This window comes from Maylandia zebra, linkage group LG11 (assembly GCF_041146795.1).
Source record: "Maylandia zebra isolate NMK-2024a linkage group LG11, Mzebra_GT3a, whole genome shotgun sequence".
In the NCBI taxonomy this organism is placed as follows: domain Eukaryota; kingdom Metazoa; phylum Chordata; class Actinopteri; order Cichliformes; family Cichlidae; genus Maylandia; species Maylandia zebra.
This window is the reverse complement of record NC_135177.1, coordinates 29,990,360-30,006,313: the sequence shown is the minus strand read 5'-3', so window position 1 is coordinate 30,006,313 and position 15,954 is coordinate 29,990,360. Positions and strand designations below refer to the sequence as shown.

Genomic DNA, 15,954 nt, shown 5'->3' with positions numbered 1-15,954 from the left:
TATAATATAATATAATATAATATAATATAATATAATATAATATAATATAATATAATATAATATAATATAATATAATATAGCAACTATTGGACTTCAACTACCAGCATGCATCGCTATTGTTCTTCCGTCATCACTGCGCGCAGGATGTTCCGCTCTCCAGTACAGTGAACGATCCTTGTGATGATTTCAAGGGAAAATCTTTGTTCATTTTGATATAAAAACCCATCATGTCGGATTCATTACCGCCGCTAACTCTCCAGGACCGCATGGAGCGTCTTCAGGAGCTGACGGAATTTACTGAAAAGTGCAAAAAACAGATAAACGACATATTTGAAACGCTGGGATGGTCGCTAGACTACAAGAACTCCAACCAGGTAGCTAGCGTTTGTTTGGCTAATGTTAGCATTTATTGTTCAGTCAAAACAGCAGAAAACCTTCTCGGAATGTTTTGTTTTCCGTAGCAGCAATAGAGCAGCATCAGATTTAAGCGTTTAACTAAGTTTGAGTCCAGAGAGATTTGCTTAAGTGACTATAATGGAGTTTTTCTCTGCTGCCTAAGCTAAGCTAAGTTTGGGGCGTTTTCGGTGAGTTTCTAATATTTTTTTTTCTGAAGTCACTCAAGCTTGGTGGTAGATTTGCTGGTTGCTCTCGCCCAATTGGCACTTTTATTTGCTGTAATGTGGTTCTATTTTGGCTATTTTAGTGGTCTACGTCTGATGTAATAAAAAAAACTATAATTAATATGTCATGTGTCTTCTAATAGTGTTTTTATGCTTGCATCTTATAATATTTACCGGATATTTTTTAAGGCCGCTTTTCTTTTCCTGAGTTTTTTGTTATTTATTTCTTTAATGTGCTCTTCTCAAAAGTTTCAACGAGGATGCTTTTGAAGCTACACTTTGGTTTAAATGTCTTTGTTTACATGAAATAGTACAAGTTTTCCTTCTTTTGATTACCACATATACATTTGTATCTTCTTGGCGATCATTTTCTGGTACTGAAGATTCAAAATAGTGACATTTCAAGTCATAATTCCCGCTCTGAGCAGCATTTGTCAATGACTGAAAGGAAAAACTCCCTTTAAACTTTACATTAGGAACAGCATTCAATAGAACTTGGCAAGGAAAGAAGGACATACAAAAACAACGGCAAAACGCAAAGGGAGAGAGCAGACAAAAGTTAATGACATCTAAATCCAATTTTTACAAAGACATTTAATTCTCAGCTTGAATTAGACCTATTTTAACGAGTTTTGCTATGGGGTTAATTTGTGGTGCTAGTTGTTACATCATAGGAAAATATGCTTATTATTAGCTTTCATACATATTTACACAATTCAGATTGTATTGAATTCTGGCCATGAGGTTGTTTAGTCCTTATAAAACAGTTTTAATAAACACTGCAGAATAAAACCTTTCAGAAGGTAATTGTGTTACAGCAATGGTATATTAATAATGCTTCTGTGTAATTCATACCTGATGTTAATTTAAATTCATTATTTGCTAATGTAATATGCTTGCATTCTCAGGAACCAATGGAGCAGTGTCCCTATGACCCTCACCACAGGGTCCCGGTCAGGACCATGGAGAAGCACAAAGCCTCCTGCAAGCTAAAAAAGATGGGCTACTCTGCCGAGGAGCAGGTAACACAGTTAGTTACAGATTAATGTGTTGGTGCTGGAATCTGCTGCTGTAACCTGGCAATTGGACCAGAGACAGCAGGGCAAAAGCAGTAAAGTAGACTACAAAAGCTTCTTGTTATTGTGCAACAGACTACTGAAAACCTCCTAACCTCCAGTGTTAATGTAAAGTTGTGTTTAATAATTGAAAGAGCTGTAAAGCTTATCACTACTTTGCAGGCGGAGATGTACGACCCCTCCGTGAGCTATGAGAACACCAGCGTCAGAAGCTTTACAATGGGTAAGTCATCACAGAGGACTTTCTCTGGAAATTATCACCTTTCTTTAGTATAACCAAAGTTCACCCTAGTGAGATTAGATCTTTTTAGAAGACCACCTGTTTTCTTTTGAAGTTTTGCAACTTGTGTTGCTAAAAGAAGGAAGAGACAATTCATTTTTGAAAAAAATGAAATAAAACAATCTCAACAAGAAACACTCAATTTAGTTTTCTTCGTTCTTTTTAAATGTACTTTAAAAAGTTTGTAGTGCAGTAAAAAAGATGTATATTGTTATGTGCCCTGTTGAAAGCCATTTTTATCTAGTTAATTATATAAATCATTTTGAATATTACTGTTTTTTTTATTTCTTGGAAAAAGAACATATGTCTCCTTCATTTCATTGTTTACTAAATGTTCTTTGAACGTTAAGTAATAATGCTTTTGTCTTGGCGCGTAGTGGAACTCATTTGTAGTAGAAAGGAAGGTAAGGATGGAATTTTTCGGTCAGGAATGTTTTAGTAATGTTTTTTCTGTTCTCATTCATCATGCAGACAAAACCACCCAGCATCAGGTGATCCTACAGGCGAGATCTGCTGCACCAATGATGAGGATGGAAGGAGTCTTCTGGCAAGGTAGCGGCTCATTTTATTCTGTGCGTTATTTTTCTAAGTACAACACACCAACGTACATTTACTAGAAGCAAAGGTACAAAGTTAACTCTGTCATCGCCAACTCATCATTGGCGATGACTCAACCCCGCCACCAGACCTACATTCAGAATCCAGACCTGTTGTTAGATGTTGGAAAAAGAAAAAAGTTTGTTTTTTTCCCCCCTTTGACATGGTCAGATAGAATGGTTAGGATTAGGGTCATGCCTCTCCAGTGATAAACATGCTTTACAGGGTTATTCTTGAATATTCAGATGTTTAATTTTATACACCAAGAAAAATGCCATTAGTTTTAAAGTCCTCACTAAACTCATTGTAAATTCATTGTTCACTTTTTTGGCTCTCACCCTCACCAAATAGTAACTAGTAATTAGTACTAGTAATTAGTAAAAGAGGAGCTTTTACAATATCAATTTAGGATCGGCACGTCTTTTCTAGTTTTGCTCCTAACATCCATGTGTTGTTTGTTCTGTTTGCAGCGATTGGGGTGAGTATTAGAGGAGATGGGCTCTAGAGAGGTCTGCCACTGGTTTCATGCCTCATATCCTTTACTGTCATATCCTTTCAAACCACAGGGGTTTGGGTGCGGGAAGCTTATCAGTCACATCTGCATCCTTGAACATACAAATACTTTTCCCTTTATGTGATGGGGAAAGTCCATACATGTAGACTCATCAGTCATATTTAGACTGAATGTTTAAAATACTTATGTAGTTTCTGCTTTCTGTCAAATCTTCATCTAAAAGTATTCCAGTAGAAGGCCACAGTTCCTTACTGATGCTAAGTTATCAGTCATTGATGTTAGGTAATAACTAGGGACTAAACTTTAAAGTAACTTCTGTCTTTGTTCCTCACCCTAACATTAGAGCTAACAGGTGAATTTCCTCTTATTAGTGCAGCTAGCAAAACAACCAATTACTGTTTATTCCTTGATTTTAACATAAAACTCATTGTTACAGCCGGGGGCAGCACAAACGTGACCCCCTTAAACCGATTTTTAGTTAAGTCCCCATGTTTTCCCCTCAGTTATTGGTCCTGTTACTAGTTAGCTAACATAAACTAATGTAAGTCTATTGACTGCAGCCAACCGACCCAATGATGTCATGCTCTGTGCTGGCACAAGATGGCGCTAAACATAAAAAAAACCCCAAAAAACTTTAAGCACTTATTTCCTGTCAGTGTTAAATCTATGTCACTTTTTGAGAACAGGGTCCATGGTGTAAATTCGCCTTTTATGATTTTCTACTTTAACACTTAAAACCAAATTACTTTTATGTAGAATCCAATTTTGGCTGAATACAGAGCTACTTTGAGAAGTGATCTTAGGAATAATTAACCATTTGACTTGCATTATGTGGACGTGTATTTGGTTTTTTTAACCTCATTAATGTCTTAAGAGCAAACAGGTTATTGGCGACTCATCTGGGGTTAGAGTTGGGTTTCCTGCAGAGAAAATTAGAAATTTAGAGAAACCAGAAAGATTGAATTTTTTGTTTTTCAGGATTCCAAACAAGCAAAACTTTAACTTATCTCAAACCTCTGACTCTGAGTGATCAGGTGGCTGTTTTGAGGTTGAAGTCCAGGATTTGAAATTAGATAAATTAACTAAAATCTTGTCAGTTTAGTTTGTGTTTTCTCACTTAGCTTGTAAAACTTGTCTGATCCTTTATCAGGTCAGTACTCCGGTGAGCCAGTCGACGTGCCTCAGAACCACAAGCGAGCCGTGTGTGATCTCACTGTTGCCGACCGATTGGCTCTGTACAATCATGTGGTCGGCGTCATCAATGAACAGAAGGAAGCATCGTCCTCCAATGACGATCTCTACGTAGATTTGGTGTCCAAACTCCAAAAAGGTGAGATTTAACTAAGTTTAACTCTACACTTAGAGTTGCTGTAATTTTAGTGAAGGAAAACTTTTTTTGGCTTTCTCTGGTGCAGTCCACATAAAAATTGTGTGTGTTTTTGTTCAGGTGAAGAACAAAATGAACCAAAGACTAAACTGGAGCTGATGGCAGAAATGAGGGACTACAAGAGGCGGCGTCAGTCCTACAGAGCCAAAAATGTTCACATCACCAAGAAATCCTACACTGAGGTAGATGAGTTGATAAAGAACAATAAGTGTTGTCCTGATTCTAATCATTTACTTCATTTATATATAATCCATGATGAAGGTGAAATAACTTTTTCTTTAAATTATGAAGGGTGTTGTGAATCACAAGAACCGCTTTTCCCATCTTTAGTTGGAAATGTCAAAAGTAACAGTACTTTAAAATGGTGAAAACGAAAGACAGCACAGTATAAATGACCAGTGGATTTGGTGAGCCTGATTTGGAAATCCAGTTACTGGAGCTATTATTGTGCTCTTGAGTTTCAACATATAGTGTTCATGAAGCTGGACACGCTTTTTTAAAATTTATATCATTTGACTTCCACAAAGCAGCAAAAGAACGGACTGTCTGATAAATTGTTGAGTAGTTCTTTTCCTCAGAAAACTCTCAGCCTCTGCTCCACTATCAGTTTTTCTGCTACATCACCCTACCCAACTCCAATTTGGACAGTTTCTCAAAAGGCCCAGAGACAAAACAGGCTTTATCTTGATGGACAAGAGGGCGAAGAATTCAGTTTCGATTCTACTGAGCAAGATGCTGGTCATCTGACTGTTGACTGACTGCCCAGATCTCAACAATACGTGTGTCTGTTTCACACAGGCAGAGAATTTTCGGTGGGAGCAGTATAGTTTTGAAAGACATGTTAGCTTATTCTGTTGAGCAGGGTAAACATTTATGGGAAGCAAGGCAAAGTTTGTTTTATAAGTAGTTTTCTTGTCTTCCTTCTCTCACCATAACCGGTCGCGGCAGATGAGATCTTGTTTAATGTGGCATTAATAGACACGTTTATTGAAACTCGGGATTTTAACTGCTTTCAGTGTGTTTTTCAATATAATATCTGCACTGATTTTCCAGAGTCTTGGCTCTAATATATTCCCTTCACACTGTAGCAATAACAAGACTGGAAGAAATAAAACGAAACATTTTTGAACATTAAAAACTAAACTGAAATAAGAGAGTCAACTGGAAACTACAGATTTTTATTTTTATTTTTTAAGTCAAAATGAAATAAAAAAAGAAACTAATTAGAAAATGCTAAACTATGATAACTCTGACTGGAATACTAAATAAACCCTGCCTGGGAATCTCCGAACTGAAAATCTGATGCTAAGCTCAGCGTGTCGGTCCTGCTGTTTGAACCAAGGTTAGGAAACAGTAATGTGGTCTCTATGATCGCCCTGCAGGTGATCAGAGAGGTGATCAACGTCCATTCTGAGGAACTTGCCAGACAGTGGAAAGAGGAGGAAGATGAAGAGGAGTCGATGAGAGTGGAACAGTCTTCCCACGGGTACACGAAGCACTCCTCATGATCACTTTTATGCTTCATTGACGATTAAGATATTGCATCAGAGGAGTTTATAGGTTAAAGACAATTTTTTTTAAAATTGTTTTGTTTTTCAGGCGGCAGGTGGATGAAAGACGCTCACCATCCTCAGAGTCTCACCACTCCCACAGTAAACGCCACCGCAGCCGGGAGCGAAGCCACGAAAGGGAGAGCAAGAAGAAGAAGAGTAGGAGGGACAGGTGAGAAAGGACTTATCTAAGGGTTGTGGATGTGTATGGGAAGTTCTATCTTCTGTTCTAGCTCTTGTATACCACACACCAATTACAGAAACAACCACATGACATAATTTGCATCATCTTCACAGCTTAACCCTTTAAAGCCGGTCGGAGCGGGCACGCTCCATTTTGCGTAACTATTTTTAAATCCCGGTAGCTCTGCAACCACGTAAGCTAGCACAATAATTTTTTTTGCATATGAAACCGGAGGAGTTGTACTTACATCTGATGCCATCAGCTTGTCCTAGGTCACAGTTTCCTTCCACATACAGCTTTGCAAAAACTGCATAAAAAGCACTTGCAGCAACAAAAACATAAAATTCCAGAAACACGCTTTGCCGATCAGATCAGCTGTTTGTAACACTTCCTACGTCCATCAGCGCGAACTATCACATGACCGCATGACCTGCCCGAAACCGGAACTGACGTCATTTTGCGGAAATGTAGTTTTTTACCATTGTGGCCTTATGAGCCTATACTTGTGTTTTTAAAAGTTATGTTTGACTTTATGACTTTCTGTGACGTTTCTGGGATGCTGAGGACTCATATTGCACTGCTGGAAATATTTTATTTTGATGCATATGCTGCTTTTTTGCAAATTTGCACTATAATATATTTTTTCGTTTTTCCTGCAGTATATGAAAATTGGTGTATCTCAAAAATAAAACTATGAAGACACTTAAAATAAATTTCCTTTGGTGGGAAACTAGTTTGTGCAACATTTTTGTATTTACAGTTTTGAGGGACAAGCCTCTTAAATTTCTCTAACTAGAAATATATGTCAAAAAATCAAAAACGATTTTCAATTTTTTTGTAGTTTATTGCACTTTTTTGCAATTTATGTAATTACTATGCACTTAATGCATGCATATTATTAAAATTTGGGCTATAATGGTTGTATTGATGTATAGCAACTTGAAATGCTCCAAAAAATGGCTCCACAGCATGTAAAAATATACTATAAGCTCTGGCGGACTTGGTTCTATGGTAGGTCTTAAAGGGTTAATGATTGAAAATATCTTGTTTTGTAACACCAAAATGTATTTTGCATACTGCAGAGTTAACTTGGACTTTTTGGATCTTCACAGGGATTCCCATTCCCCAGATGACCACCACCACCACCACGATAAAAAGAAGAAAAAGAAGAAGAAGAAAGATGAGAGAGACAGGGAGAAGGAGAAGTGAGAGTGCTGAATCTGCAGTGACTGAAGTCGACTCTGAAGTCGCAGTGTTCACAAGGCGAGACTAAAAATAGGTTTACACACTGATGCATTTTGTAAAGATTTAAACGCAATAAAGTCTTTAAACTGAACATTCACTGGTTGAGTTTTATTTTGCTTCACTGACACCATTTTCAATCAGCACTTTGGCGTTTTACAACACAGCCACATCTTACCTCCCTCTGCATGATTGGCTGGGTTTTTTTTTTTTTTCTTTTTTAATGATAACTTGGAATCTCAGACAGGAGTGTCTTAACTGTCCTACTTTCACCATAAGTTCAAAGGTTATTTTTTGGCCTTTAGTCTTTGCTGTAAGTTTGGGTGTGTTTACCTGGAAAGTCATTAAGAAAATGGAGTAAAGGGGGTTTGTGCGGTCTGTTTATAAAAAAAAACAAAAAACACTGCAAGTAAATGTAGGGTGATCATTTTACAGATATTTAAATTAATAGTCTGATAAAGAGTTCAGACTTTCAGGAAGAACATAAAAACTAAATCTGACTGTTCACTGAAGAATAGTTGCAAAACTATGCACCTGTGATTCTTGTTCCTAGGTTGAAGAATATAAAAATGACCAGTTTATATAACAAATTATTATTATCATTATCATTAATTGTCTCTATAGTCACACAATCTATTTGTGTTGGCATAAATGACATCATTGTTTGAAATTGCAACACAGCAAAACATTCGGTCTTTTGATTTAAGAAATCTTGTTCTGAGGGTAAAATGTGTTCCTCACTAAACTAATTTGAAAAAGTTTCGCTGAAGCTTGAAAAATCGTTAAATGATAGTTTATTTTGAATGTATTTTTATTTAGCTCATGAGAGGAAATACAAGGCATGATTATGGGTGCAAATTGTGGTCTAGATGATTACAATCCTCAAAACAGTTTTTTTTTAATCAGATGTTAAAACTGTTTTGCAACTCCAGACAGCAGCACATGGAAATGTGATCTAGACATTAATGTGAAGACACAAAACCCCAAAATCTATTCATCTTCCTTCTGTCCTGGTTTTTCTCTGCTCATGCTGGATTCTGGATCTGGTATTTCTCACCCTTTTGAGAAGCACAGATAGAGGACGAGAGGAACAAAAAAAAGTCGAACAGGATCCCGTCCGTGCCTGGGAACCTGACGGATCCTGGAGAGACGAGAGTACAGGGGAACCGTTGGGGTGATAATAGTGTAAGGGAAACTCCTCAGGGAACGTAAAATCTGGCTGTTTTTGTTCTCATCCATATATCCCCAAAGAATCCTTTAGCAGGTCTGGTCTAGAGGGAATCACTGTGCAGCACCATGGGGGCCTCCTGTGATAAGGTAAGATGAGATTATCATCATATGTGGATTTGGCCCTGCACATTTTGAGGGAACTGTTAAATGTTGCTTATGGTAAAATAATCAGGGGAAGGTTTTAGTTTATCCTTAGTCCACTGGACAGTCTATAAAGTGCCTCTCAGGCTGTTAGCAGGACCTTAAAATGTTGATATAGGCCTTAAAAATTTCGATATAATTAATTTAACTTCCATATTAAAAATGCAGATCTTCTCTTTTTGTTTGTGTTAGCGTCTAAATCTGCAAAATCTGCAGACAGAATTTATCTAAAAAACTTTTTTGTTGTTGTTTACTGAAGTATAACTTGTAATTTATTTTCATTTTTAAAGTCATTTTGGTGCAATACATCATAAACTAATTCTGTATTCAGCTGTTCAGTAAGTCATCTGTGTGGGAGTCATTTTGCTGAGCAGACATTTCTGATGAATGTTTGTGGGTAATTTTTAGGTTCTGGGGAAGCTTTTTAATTCACAGAGCAGGCTTTGTTTAGATTCTTTGCTGACTTTGGATTTTTCTCTAGAATTCACAACAAGGCCAAAGGGAAATTTGTACATGGTGTAATGTTTGGCCATGTGACCAAATAGATTTTGCACACATTGGGAATGTTGGAGCAGCCTTTGTTTCTTTATAGCAATCCACAAATATGAACAAAAAAGTTAAATATGAAATGTGAGAGTATTCACTACCTCACTGCCCCAGAGGTCCAACAGGGCAGAGTTAATTGGGTTTGAATTTGCTTGTATGGTCTGTTACAGCTGTTCTCTTGGGTTGTTTAAATTCATGCACAAACTAGCCTCTAATAAAGGTTAACAAGGCAACATTTGTCTAGCAGAAATGTGGCAAATGTTCTTGCTAAATTATTGGATAATGAGCTCTTTTTGCTACTTTATTCAGGGCAATATTATATGAATAAATTGTTACTTGAATAAAGAAACAATATAAGAGTGAGGGATTCTTTAACACCAGAGAAGCTGAGCTCATTTGACCTTTTCAAGGTTTGAATCTTCCCAAAATTCTTTTTCAAAAGGTTTGATCTGAGGTTTCGGAAATGATTACAAAAATGTGGTTGTGGTCATTTTTATCCTCCTTTTATCCAGTTCAGTGACCTTGTGTTAAAATCTAATACACAGCCTTCCAGGTACAGGGCAGGTTTTTCCTGTGCTGGTCTGCAGCCTCACAGTGAGGCTTCAGGAATGTCAGATGAGTCTGAGAAGTGCTCAGCAGTCTTCCTCCTGACAAAGAAACCTCAGTCTGTTTAATTCTCAGGCAAACAGCATTCTCCTTTGTTGGTATAGCCCACCCAAACACTTCTCTGATCATATTTGATGCATCAAGTTCTGCTCTGAGGTCAGGAGGTTCATCAGTGAAAGCGGTTGCTTCACTTCTGATGTTTTTGATACTTGTCATTGGTTGTCCAACAAGTGACAGTGTAAGATCTATGACTGTGAGTTAGAACTTAAAGTAAACTTTTAAATTAAAAAAAAAAAAGACTTTAAATACAAGAAGGAGTATTTTAAAATCACTTGTGCAAAAAATTTCTTATGCCAGTGCAGCTCTGCTAAAACTGGTTAACATGGTTATTAGTTTTAGTTATTCAAATTTCTGTTGAAAGGTTATTAAGCTGAAGCCAATGATGGTCCTTTTAGGAAGTCCTTCAAAAAGAGCATTTCAGGAATGCAGCCTAGAGGTGATTGAATGAAAAACCACTGTGAGTCAGGAAAGGCTTCACAGATAACCTGCCTATTATTCATTCAATCAGACTGACCGTGTGGGTTAAATCAATATTTGCACATAGCGTTTACAGTGCTGGAAAAAATAACATGGAAATAAACAAAGACCTTTAGAATTAAGGAGTTTTGTTTTTCTATTAAAAATTTGTTTGGCTAATACAAAAACTGCCATAGGATTGTATTCTGTCAGTATCCTACCAGTAGTTTACTATGCTACCTCCAGAGGGCAGTATAACACCTGTCACTGGTCTAAGCAGAGCCATAAAACCTGGCAGTAATCAGTCACCTGAGCTGAGGCAACAAGACTGAAGACTGGAATTAGAGCTGAATTATGCTGAATTTCTGTTGATCAATATACTTAACACTCCCTTTAGGCTGTTTATGCAGCTCATGATTACTTTAAACTTTTTCTTTTTCTGAAATAAAATAAAGTTGGTTGGATCCTATATAAAAGTTTACAATGTAAAAACACTTTACATGATGCACTGAGTAAATGGAAGAAAGAATCTGACTTATCAAGTCTCCTGGAACTAAAAAGCCCCTATAAAGCGGTCAAAATACTCCCAGTGTAAAAAACGAGGTCAAACAAGTCTTTGCTAAGTCAAAGTGGTGCAAAACTACATCAGCATGATTGCAATCTTTTTTTTTTTTTTTTTTTTTTAAACCTTGTTTGTTTACAGTTTCACTTCACAGAGAAAGAAGCACTGCTGCAGTCCCTGTAGAATAATTAGTTTGTTTTTAGCCTGTGAAATATGATGGATCACGAGATGGATGAGCTACCTCACAGACAGCTAATTGATACCCTTTTTGTGCATAACATTAAAAAAAAATACCAACAAGGGACTCAAATCTAAAAACATGAGGTTCAGCATGGGCACTCTTCAAAGTAGAATAGTTTGCAACAGTCTTTGTGTAGTTAGGGCTTGTCTACGATTTAAAACGGGGACCTATCCCTCAAAGGATAGACCAATGAGCACCTGCAATGACAGAAATGCAGAAGTCAAGCAGACGAGTGTTTCTTGCAGTTGTCAGTGGGGGGATCCGGCGCTTTCTCTGTGAATTTCACATTCCCATGGCAGAAGGCCAGGTGCTTGCTCAGATGTTGATTTACACATCTGTTGCTGCCACTGACGTCGCACGCGCTTACGTCATTGTCATCAGACACTCTCACACACAAATCACGGTTTAGTAACGCAGTAATGCAGCGTGCTTACGGGAAAGTAAGAGTAATCTAATTACTTTTTGTAGTAATCAGATTACAATAACACGTTACTGCCCATCTCTGGTGGTCATTAAATGCACTTAACTGTTTGTGAATACAGGAGCCCCACCCACCTGCCGTTCAAATTCTTAGTGTGCAAGAAGCAGCCAATCAAAAGTTAGTTGGTTTAATTATTTAATTAAACCTAATTTAATTTAATTAATTTAATTTAATTAATAGAGTCAAATGGAGGGATTTATTTAAATACAGCTGACAGCACTTGTAGTAGGAACAGTGGGTCAGAAAACAAACTCATCCAGCAGTGACATCTTAGTTTACAGTTTAATATTCATTCAGGTTGTGTGAAATGGTGAATTGTGTTGCATGAGTCTATCTGCTGTATTTGATGTGTCCCCTGCAGGCGTCGCTCCTCTCGGGGCTGCTCGTGTTCATGCTGTTTGCCGTCTCTTCTCACTGCCAGGAGGAATTTTCTGGATACCACTCAGGTCAGGGCTTCCTCATGCTGACACTGATTTAACTTTAACCTCAGGTGAAACAATAGCTGTTTAGCCTTGTTTTACTAAAGAACAACAGGTGACAGATAACACAATTATAGAATCCAGCTGAGGAATATTGTAAACTGGTTTCTTCTAGGTAACTAATCGACAGTTAATTATGATAAACACTGCTTAATTACTTTTAAAAAGTACCTTCACAACTCATTAGTAACTTTCTTGTTTAATATCATAGTCAAGTAAAGGCTTATGTGGAGAAAAAAAGTAACAACTTTAAATGAATTGCATTGTTAGGCGAGCACAAAATTTATCACATATTCATTACAAACTCATATTTATTCAATTATTACCACAAATTATTGTTTGTTTCTTTGTTTTTTCAACAAAAAACCCTTCCGATTGTAACTTCACTTTATTCATAAACTTTAATGCACTGACTCAAATCACAGTTTTGCAAGAGAGGAGAGGTGTTTTTGGAAGTTGTTGATCTGTATGTACAGTATGATGCAACTTTTATCCTCCCACATTTGCTGTAAGTTAAGGGCTCATCAGGGAATTGAACCCGGGATCGTGCACACTCAAAACAGGAATCATACCCCTAAAACGAGTCACATTTTCCCATGTGTCTCATACTGAGTTCTTACCTCATGTATTTTGCATGTCTATTCAGGTGAGGAACACACCTATGAAGAGTCTTCTGCAGTTGACCACTATGACAACTTAGCTGCTCCTCAGCCAGGTGAGATCAGTAACACACTTAGTGTAAACTGTACCAGAGGACACTCTCTGACTGTTTGAAGTCCTCGGGGCTCCAGACCAGGACTGCTGACTGTAACAATGCACCACAAAGTCCAAACAAAACTAAATGTCTTAATATTTCCTTAGAATATCCACCAGAGCCGACTCATAGCTATGATGTGGACCAGATATTCGAGGAGGAGGATTATGACACTTATGGCCCAATCCCCACCCAAATCACCATGATCACTGAGGACACCTTTCCCTACATCACCACCACTGAGTCCCACTATGCCAAAGAGGACACTGAGATCGTGCAGGTGGGACAGCTGTGTGCTTGGAGTGTCAGGGATAGCTCAACAACAATATTAAACTGCAGCAGGAAGAAATGTAGAGAGAGCTTTAAAAAACAACAATGCTCTTTGTTGCTCTCTTTGTTCCAAGCCCCTCAACAATTTCATATCTGCTAAACATAACTAGGAACTGAGTTTTAGTTTCATATAGCATTCATAAAAACCTGACCTCTCTCTTGCATAAAAATCTTCCTATTAAAGGGCATTCAGCCCATTGTTAAGGGTCATTCAGTCCCTGTACAGCCAAGTGAAAGCTTGGTCTGCATTGTTGGCAATAAGTCGGATTTATTCCTTATGGGTTTTGGACTTTGGCAAGTAGCAGAAGGTTTGTACTTTGGTGGTTTCAGGATCTTATCTATGCTTTTTTGCAGATGATGTGGTTCTGTTGGCTCCCTCAGGTGGGAGCCTCCAGCTTTAAGTGAGGTGATTGGCAGATGAATGTCTGCATTTCCAGGTCTGAGGTCATGGTTCTCAGCTAGAAAAGGGTGGAGTGTCCACTTCAGGTCACAGGCGGGTGGCTGCCCCCTGGAGGCACTTAAATATTATTACCAGCAGTCTTCTGTAATGGGCTAGATTTTCTACAATTTTTGTTTAGTGATGCTGAAAGCAAACTGCCTGCCAGAACTATCGGTCAGTAATTGCTCCAAAGTAAGGGCCAGGATTTGAACCTACGAGAATCATAACCCTATATCATCAAGCCTCTTCTGCAACTTGTGGTTCTTCATGATGAAAATGACATACTTGTTCCAGAGCATAGCTAATCTGAAGCACTGCACAAGGCCAATAAGCGATTAAAAAAAAAGAAAAGATTTTTACGAATAATATAAAATTATGATTATTGAATATTCCTCACCAATAATGAGATTTAAAATTAATTTAATGTGTCCATTTTAGTTTAAGTCAAGCAAATCTTACTATGAGGTTGATTTGGTAACTGTTCTCTTATCACACTGCAAAATTGTAGCAGCTTGATTTAAATTTCTTTAAAACAAGGAAAATGGAATCAGGAATGTCTACAAAACCATGTCTATGCAGGTGCAGGGCATTGGGTGTAGTGAAGCTAAATTTGAAGGACACCATAGGTGTGATAATATTTGTTAATGTTGTGTTTTAGGTGCCATATGAGCCTGACACTGGCTCCTCAGAAGAGTCAGGGGGCGATGCAGAGCTTGGGCAGGTGGGGCCAACAGAGTGTGACTGTGAGCCCGGAGAGCCTGGATTTGCTGGCTTCACAGGACCGAAGGTACAGCCACATTGCATCACATCACTGGCTAAATGCAGTCAATGGCCCCTTTGTTTCATTCTTACACTGCATGGCCTGATCCAAAACTAGGGTCAAATGTAGGTTTGTTCATGTTGTAGTTTTTGTTTTCCACAGTCTGATTCCTTTTCTCTTTCTCTCAGGGATCCAGAGGCCTGCAGGGTAAAACCGGTAAACCAGGGTCTCAAGGGAGAGAGGTAAAAGTCTTAAACATGAATAATGGATGTTTGTTTATGACAAGAATGCCTGATTAAAGTGATACTAAAGCAGCAGCTGCATATTCAAGTAGTTTAATTACTGGTTATTTATCCGTTTTGTGTTTTAGGGCTATAAAGGGACCAAAGGTGTTCAGGGAAGGAGAGGAGATACTGGACCAGTGGTGAGTAAATCATGCTACAGCAGTCACAGTTGATACTACCATGCAAAATAGCTTGTATTTACATTTGTAGCTCCCATAACACTGTGAAAGTAATGACAGCATTGGTGTTGTAACATAGAGTGAAAGTAAAAACTAAAGAAAAAATAAAATGAAACTGAAAATACTGAGTTTTAACGACCATAAAAGCCAGTCAGCTAAACAGAAAGTAAAAGAGGTATAAGCAGTGAAGGAAAGTTTGTTAAAAACCTGAAGCCAAACTGAAAGTGAAAGCTCTTCATTTGAAACTTAATTAAATTTAAAGTAATTTGGGTAATTTAAGTAATTAAAGACTAAAGCAGAAAAAAAATCTTGTCTATGACAGGAAAAGGGAAAAAAGTGTTTTCTGCTGTTTTAGTGTTATTTTACACAACACCTCGAGGTGCCCCAACTAAAGCAGGATTAAGATATAATCAGTCATTCCAATAATTTCATTATTTTTATTTTTTAAATTGATTTCACCATATATCAAAAATTCTCTGTTTATAACTTTCAGCTGTTGCAATTTTTAAGACTATGAAACTGCTTTGTTGTGTGAGGAGAGTGAGTGTTGTGTATAAGCTTTGGAAATGTTTTTGCCCTTGTCTGTTGTAACCTTTGACCTCATTTTGCAGGGTGACCATGGTCCTGAGGGAGATGAAGGAGCTTCTGGTTTTTCTGGAGCCACAGTGAGTTAACCAGTCCATCCTGAAGAGAAAGTTAACTGGCTACGTTTACATTTTATTGTGACTATTAAAAGATATAAGTGCAGAGTGTGAGCTGTTAAGTTTCATTTAAAACCTTTTAAAGTAATAACCGAAATTTTTTTTTCACCAAAGAGTTAAGCTCCGTAAAGCTGCAGCTCCATCTGTGAGGATTTTTAAAACTTTCCTAAGCTTATTCATTGAATCTGTCAGGGAGAAACTGGACTTCCAGGAGAGCCAGGTGAGCCTGGAGATGTGGGTCTAAAGGTAAACACA

The 15,954-nt window shown here is 37.7% G+C and overlaps 2 protein-coding genes across 2 annotated transcripts in view; both read left to right on the top strand.

The window, feature by feature from the left end:
• Positions 1 to 121: 121 nt before the first annotated feature.
• Positions 122 to 7,544, top strand: snrnp48 (small nuclear ribonucleoprotein 48 (U11/U12)). The gene is made up of 9 exons (XM_004551091.3): positions 122 to 374; positions 1,529 to 1,642; positions 1,859 to 1,919; positions 2,448 to 2,528; positions 4,238 to 4,417; positions 4,535 to 4,656; positions 5,857 to 5,960; positions 6,074 to 6,196; positions 7,321 to 7,544. The coding sequence occupies exons 1-9, from the start codon at positions 228 to 230 to the stop codon at positions 7,415 to 7,417; spliced, it is 1,029 nt and encodes a 342-aa protein (XP_004551148.3). The 5' UTR covers positions 122 to 227; the 3' UTR covers positions 7,418 to 7,544.
• A 1,001-nt stretch (positions 7,545 to 8,545) lies between these two features.
• The window catches only part of LOC101483364 (uncharacterized), a 31,344-nt gene continuing 23,935 nt past the window's right edge, over positions 8,546 to 15,954 (top strand). Inside the window, exons 1-9 of the mRNA XM_004551090.3 lie at positions 8,546 to 8,767; positions 12,135 to 12,219; positions 12,899 to 12,967; positions 13,114 to 13,286; positions 14,434 to 14,562; positions 14,724 to 14,777; positions 14,906 to 14,959; positions 15,610 to 15,663; positions 15,892 to 15,945. Of these exons, the coding sequence (XP_004551147.3) occupies positions 8,747 to 8,767; positions 12,135 to 12,219; positions 12,899 to 12,967; positions 13,114 to 13,286; positions 14,434 to 14,562; positions 14,724 to 14,777; positions 14,906 to 14,959; positions 15,610 to 15,663; positions 15,892 to 15,945 (693 nt within the window). The 5' untranslated portion in view covers positions 8,546 to 8,746. The remainder of the gene's footprint in view (positions 8,768 to 12,134; positions 12,220 to 12,898; positions 12,968 to 13,113; positions 13,287 to 14,433; positions 14,563 to 14,723; positions 14,778 to 14,905; positions 14,960 to 15,609; positions 15,664 to 15,891; positions 15,946 to 15,954) is intronic.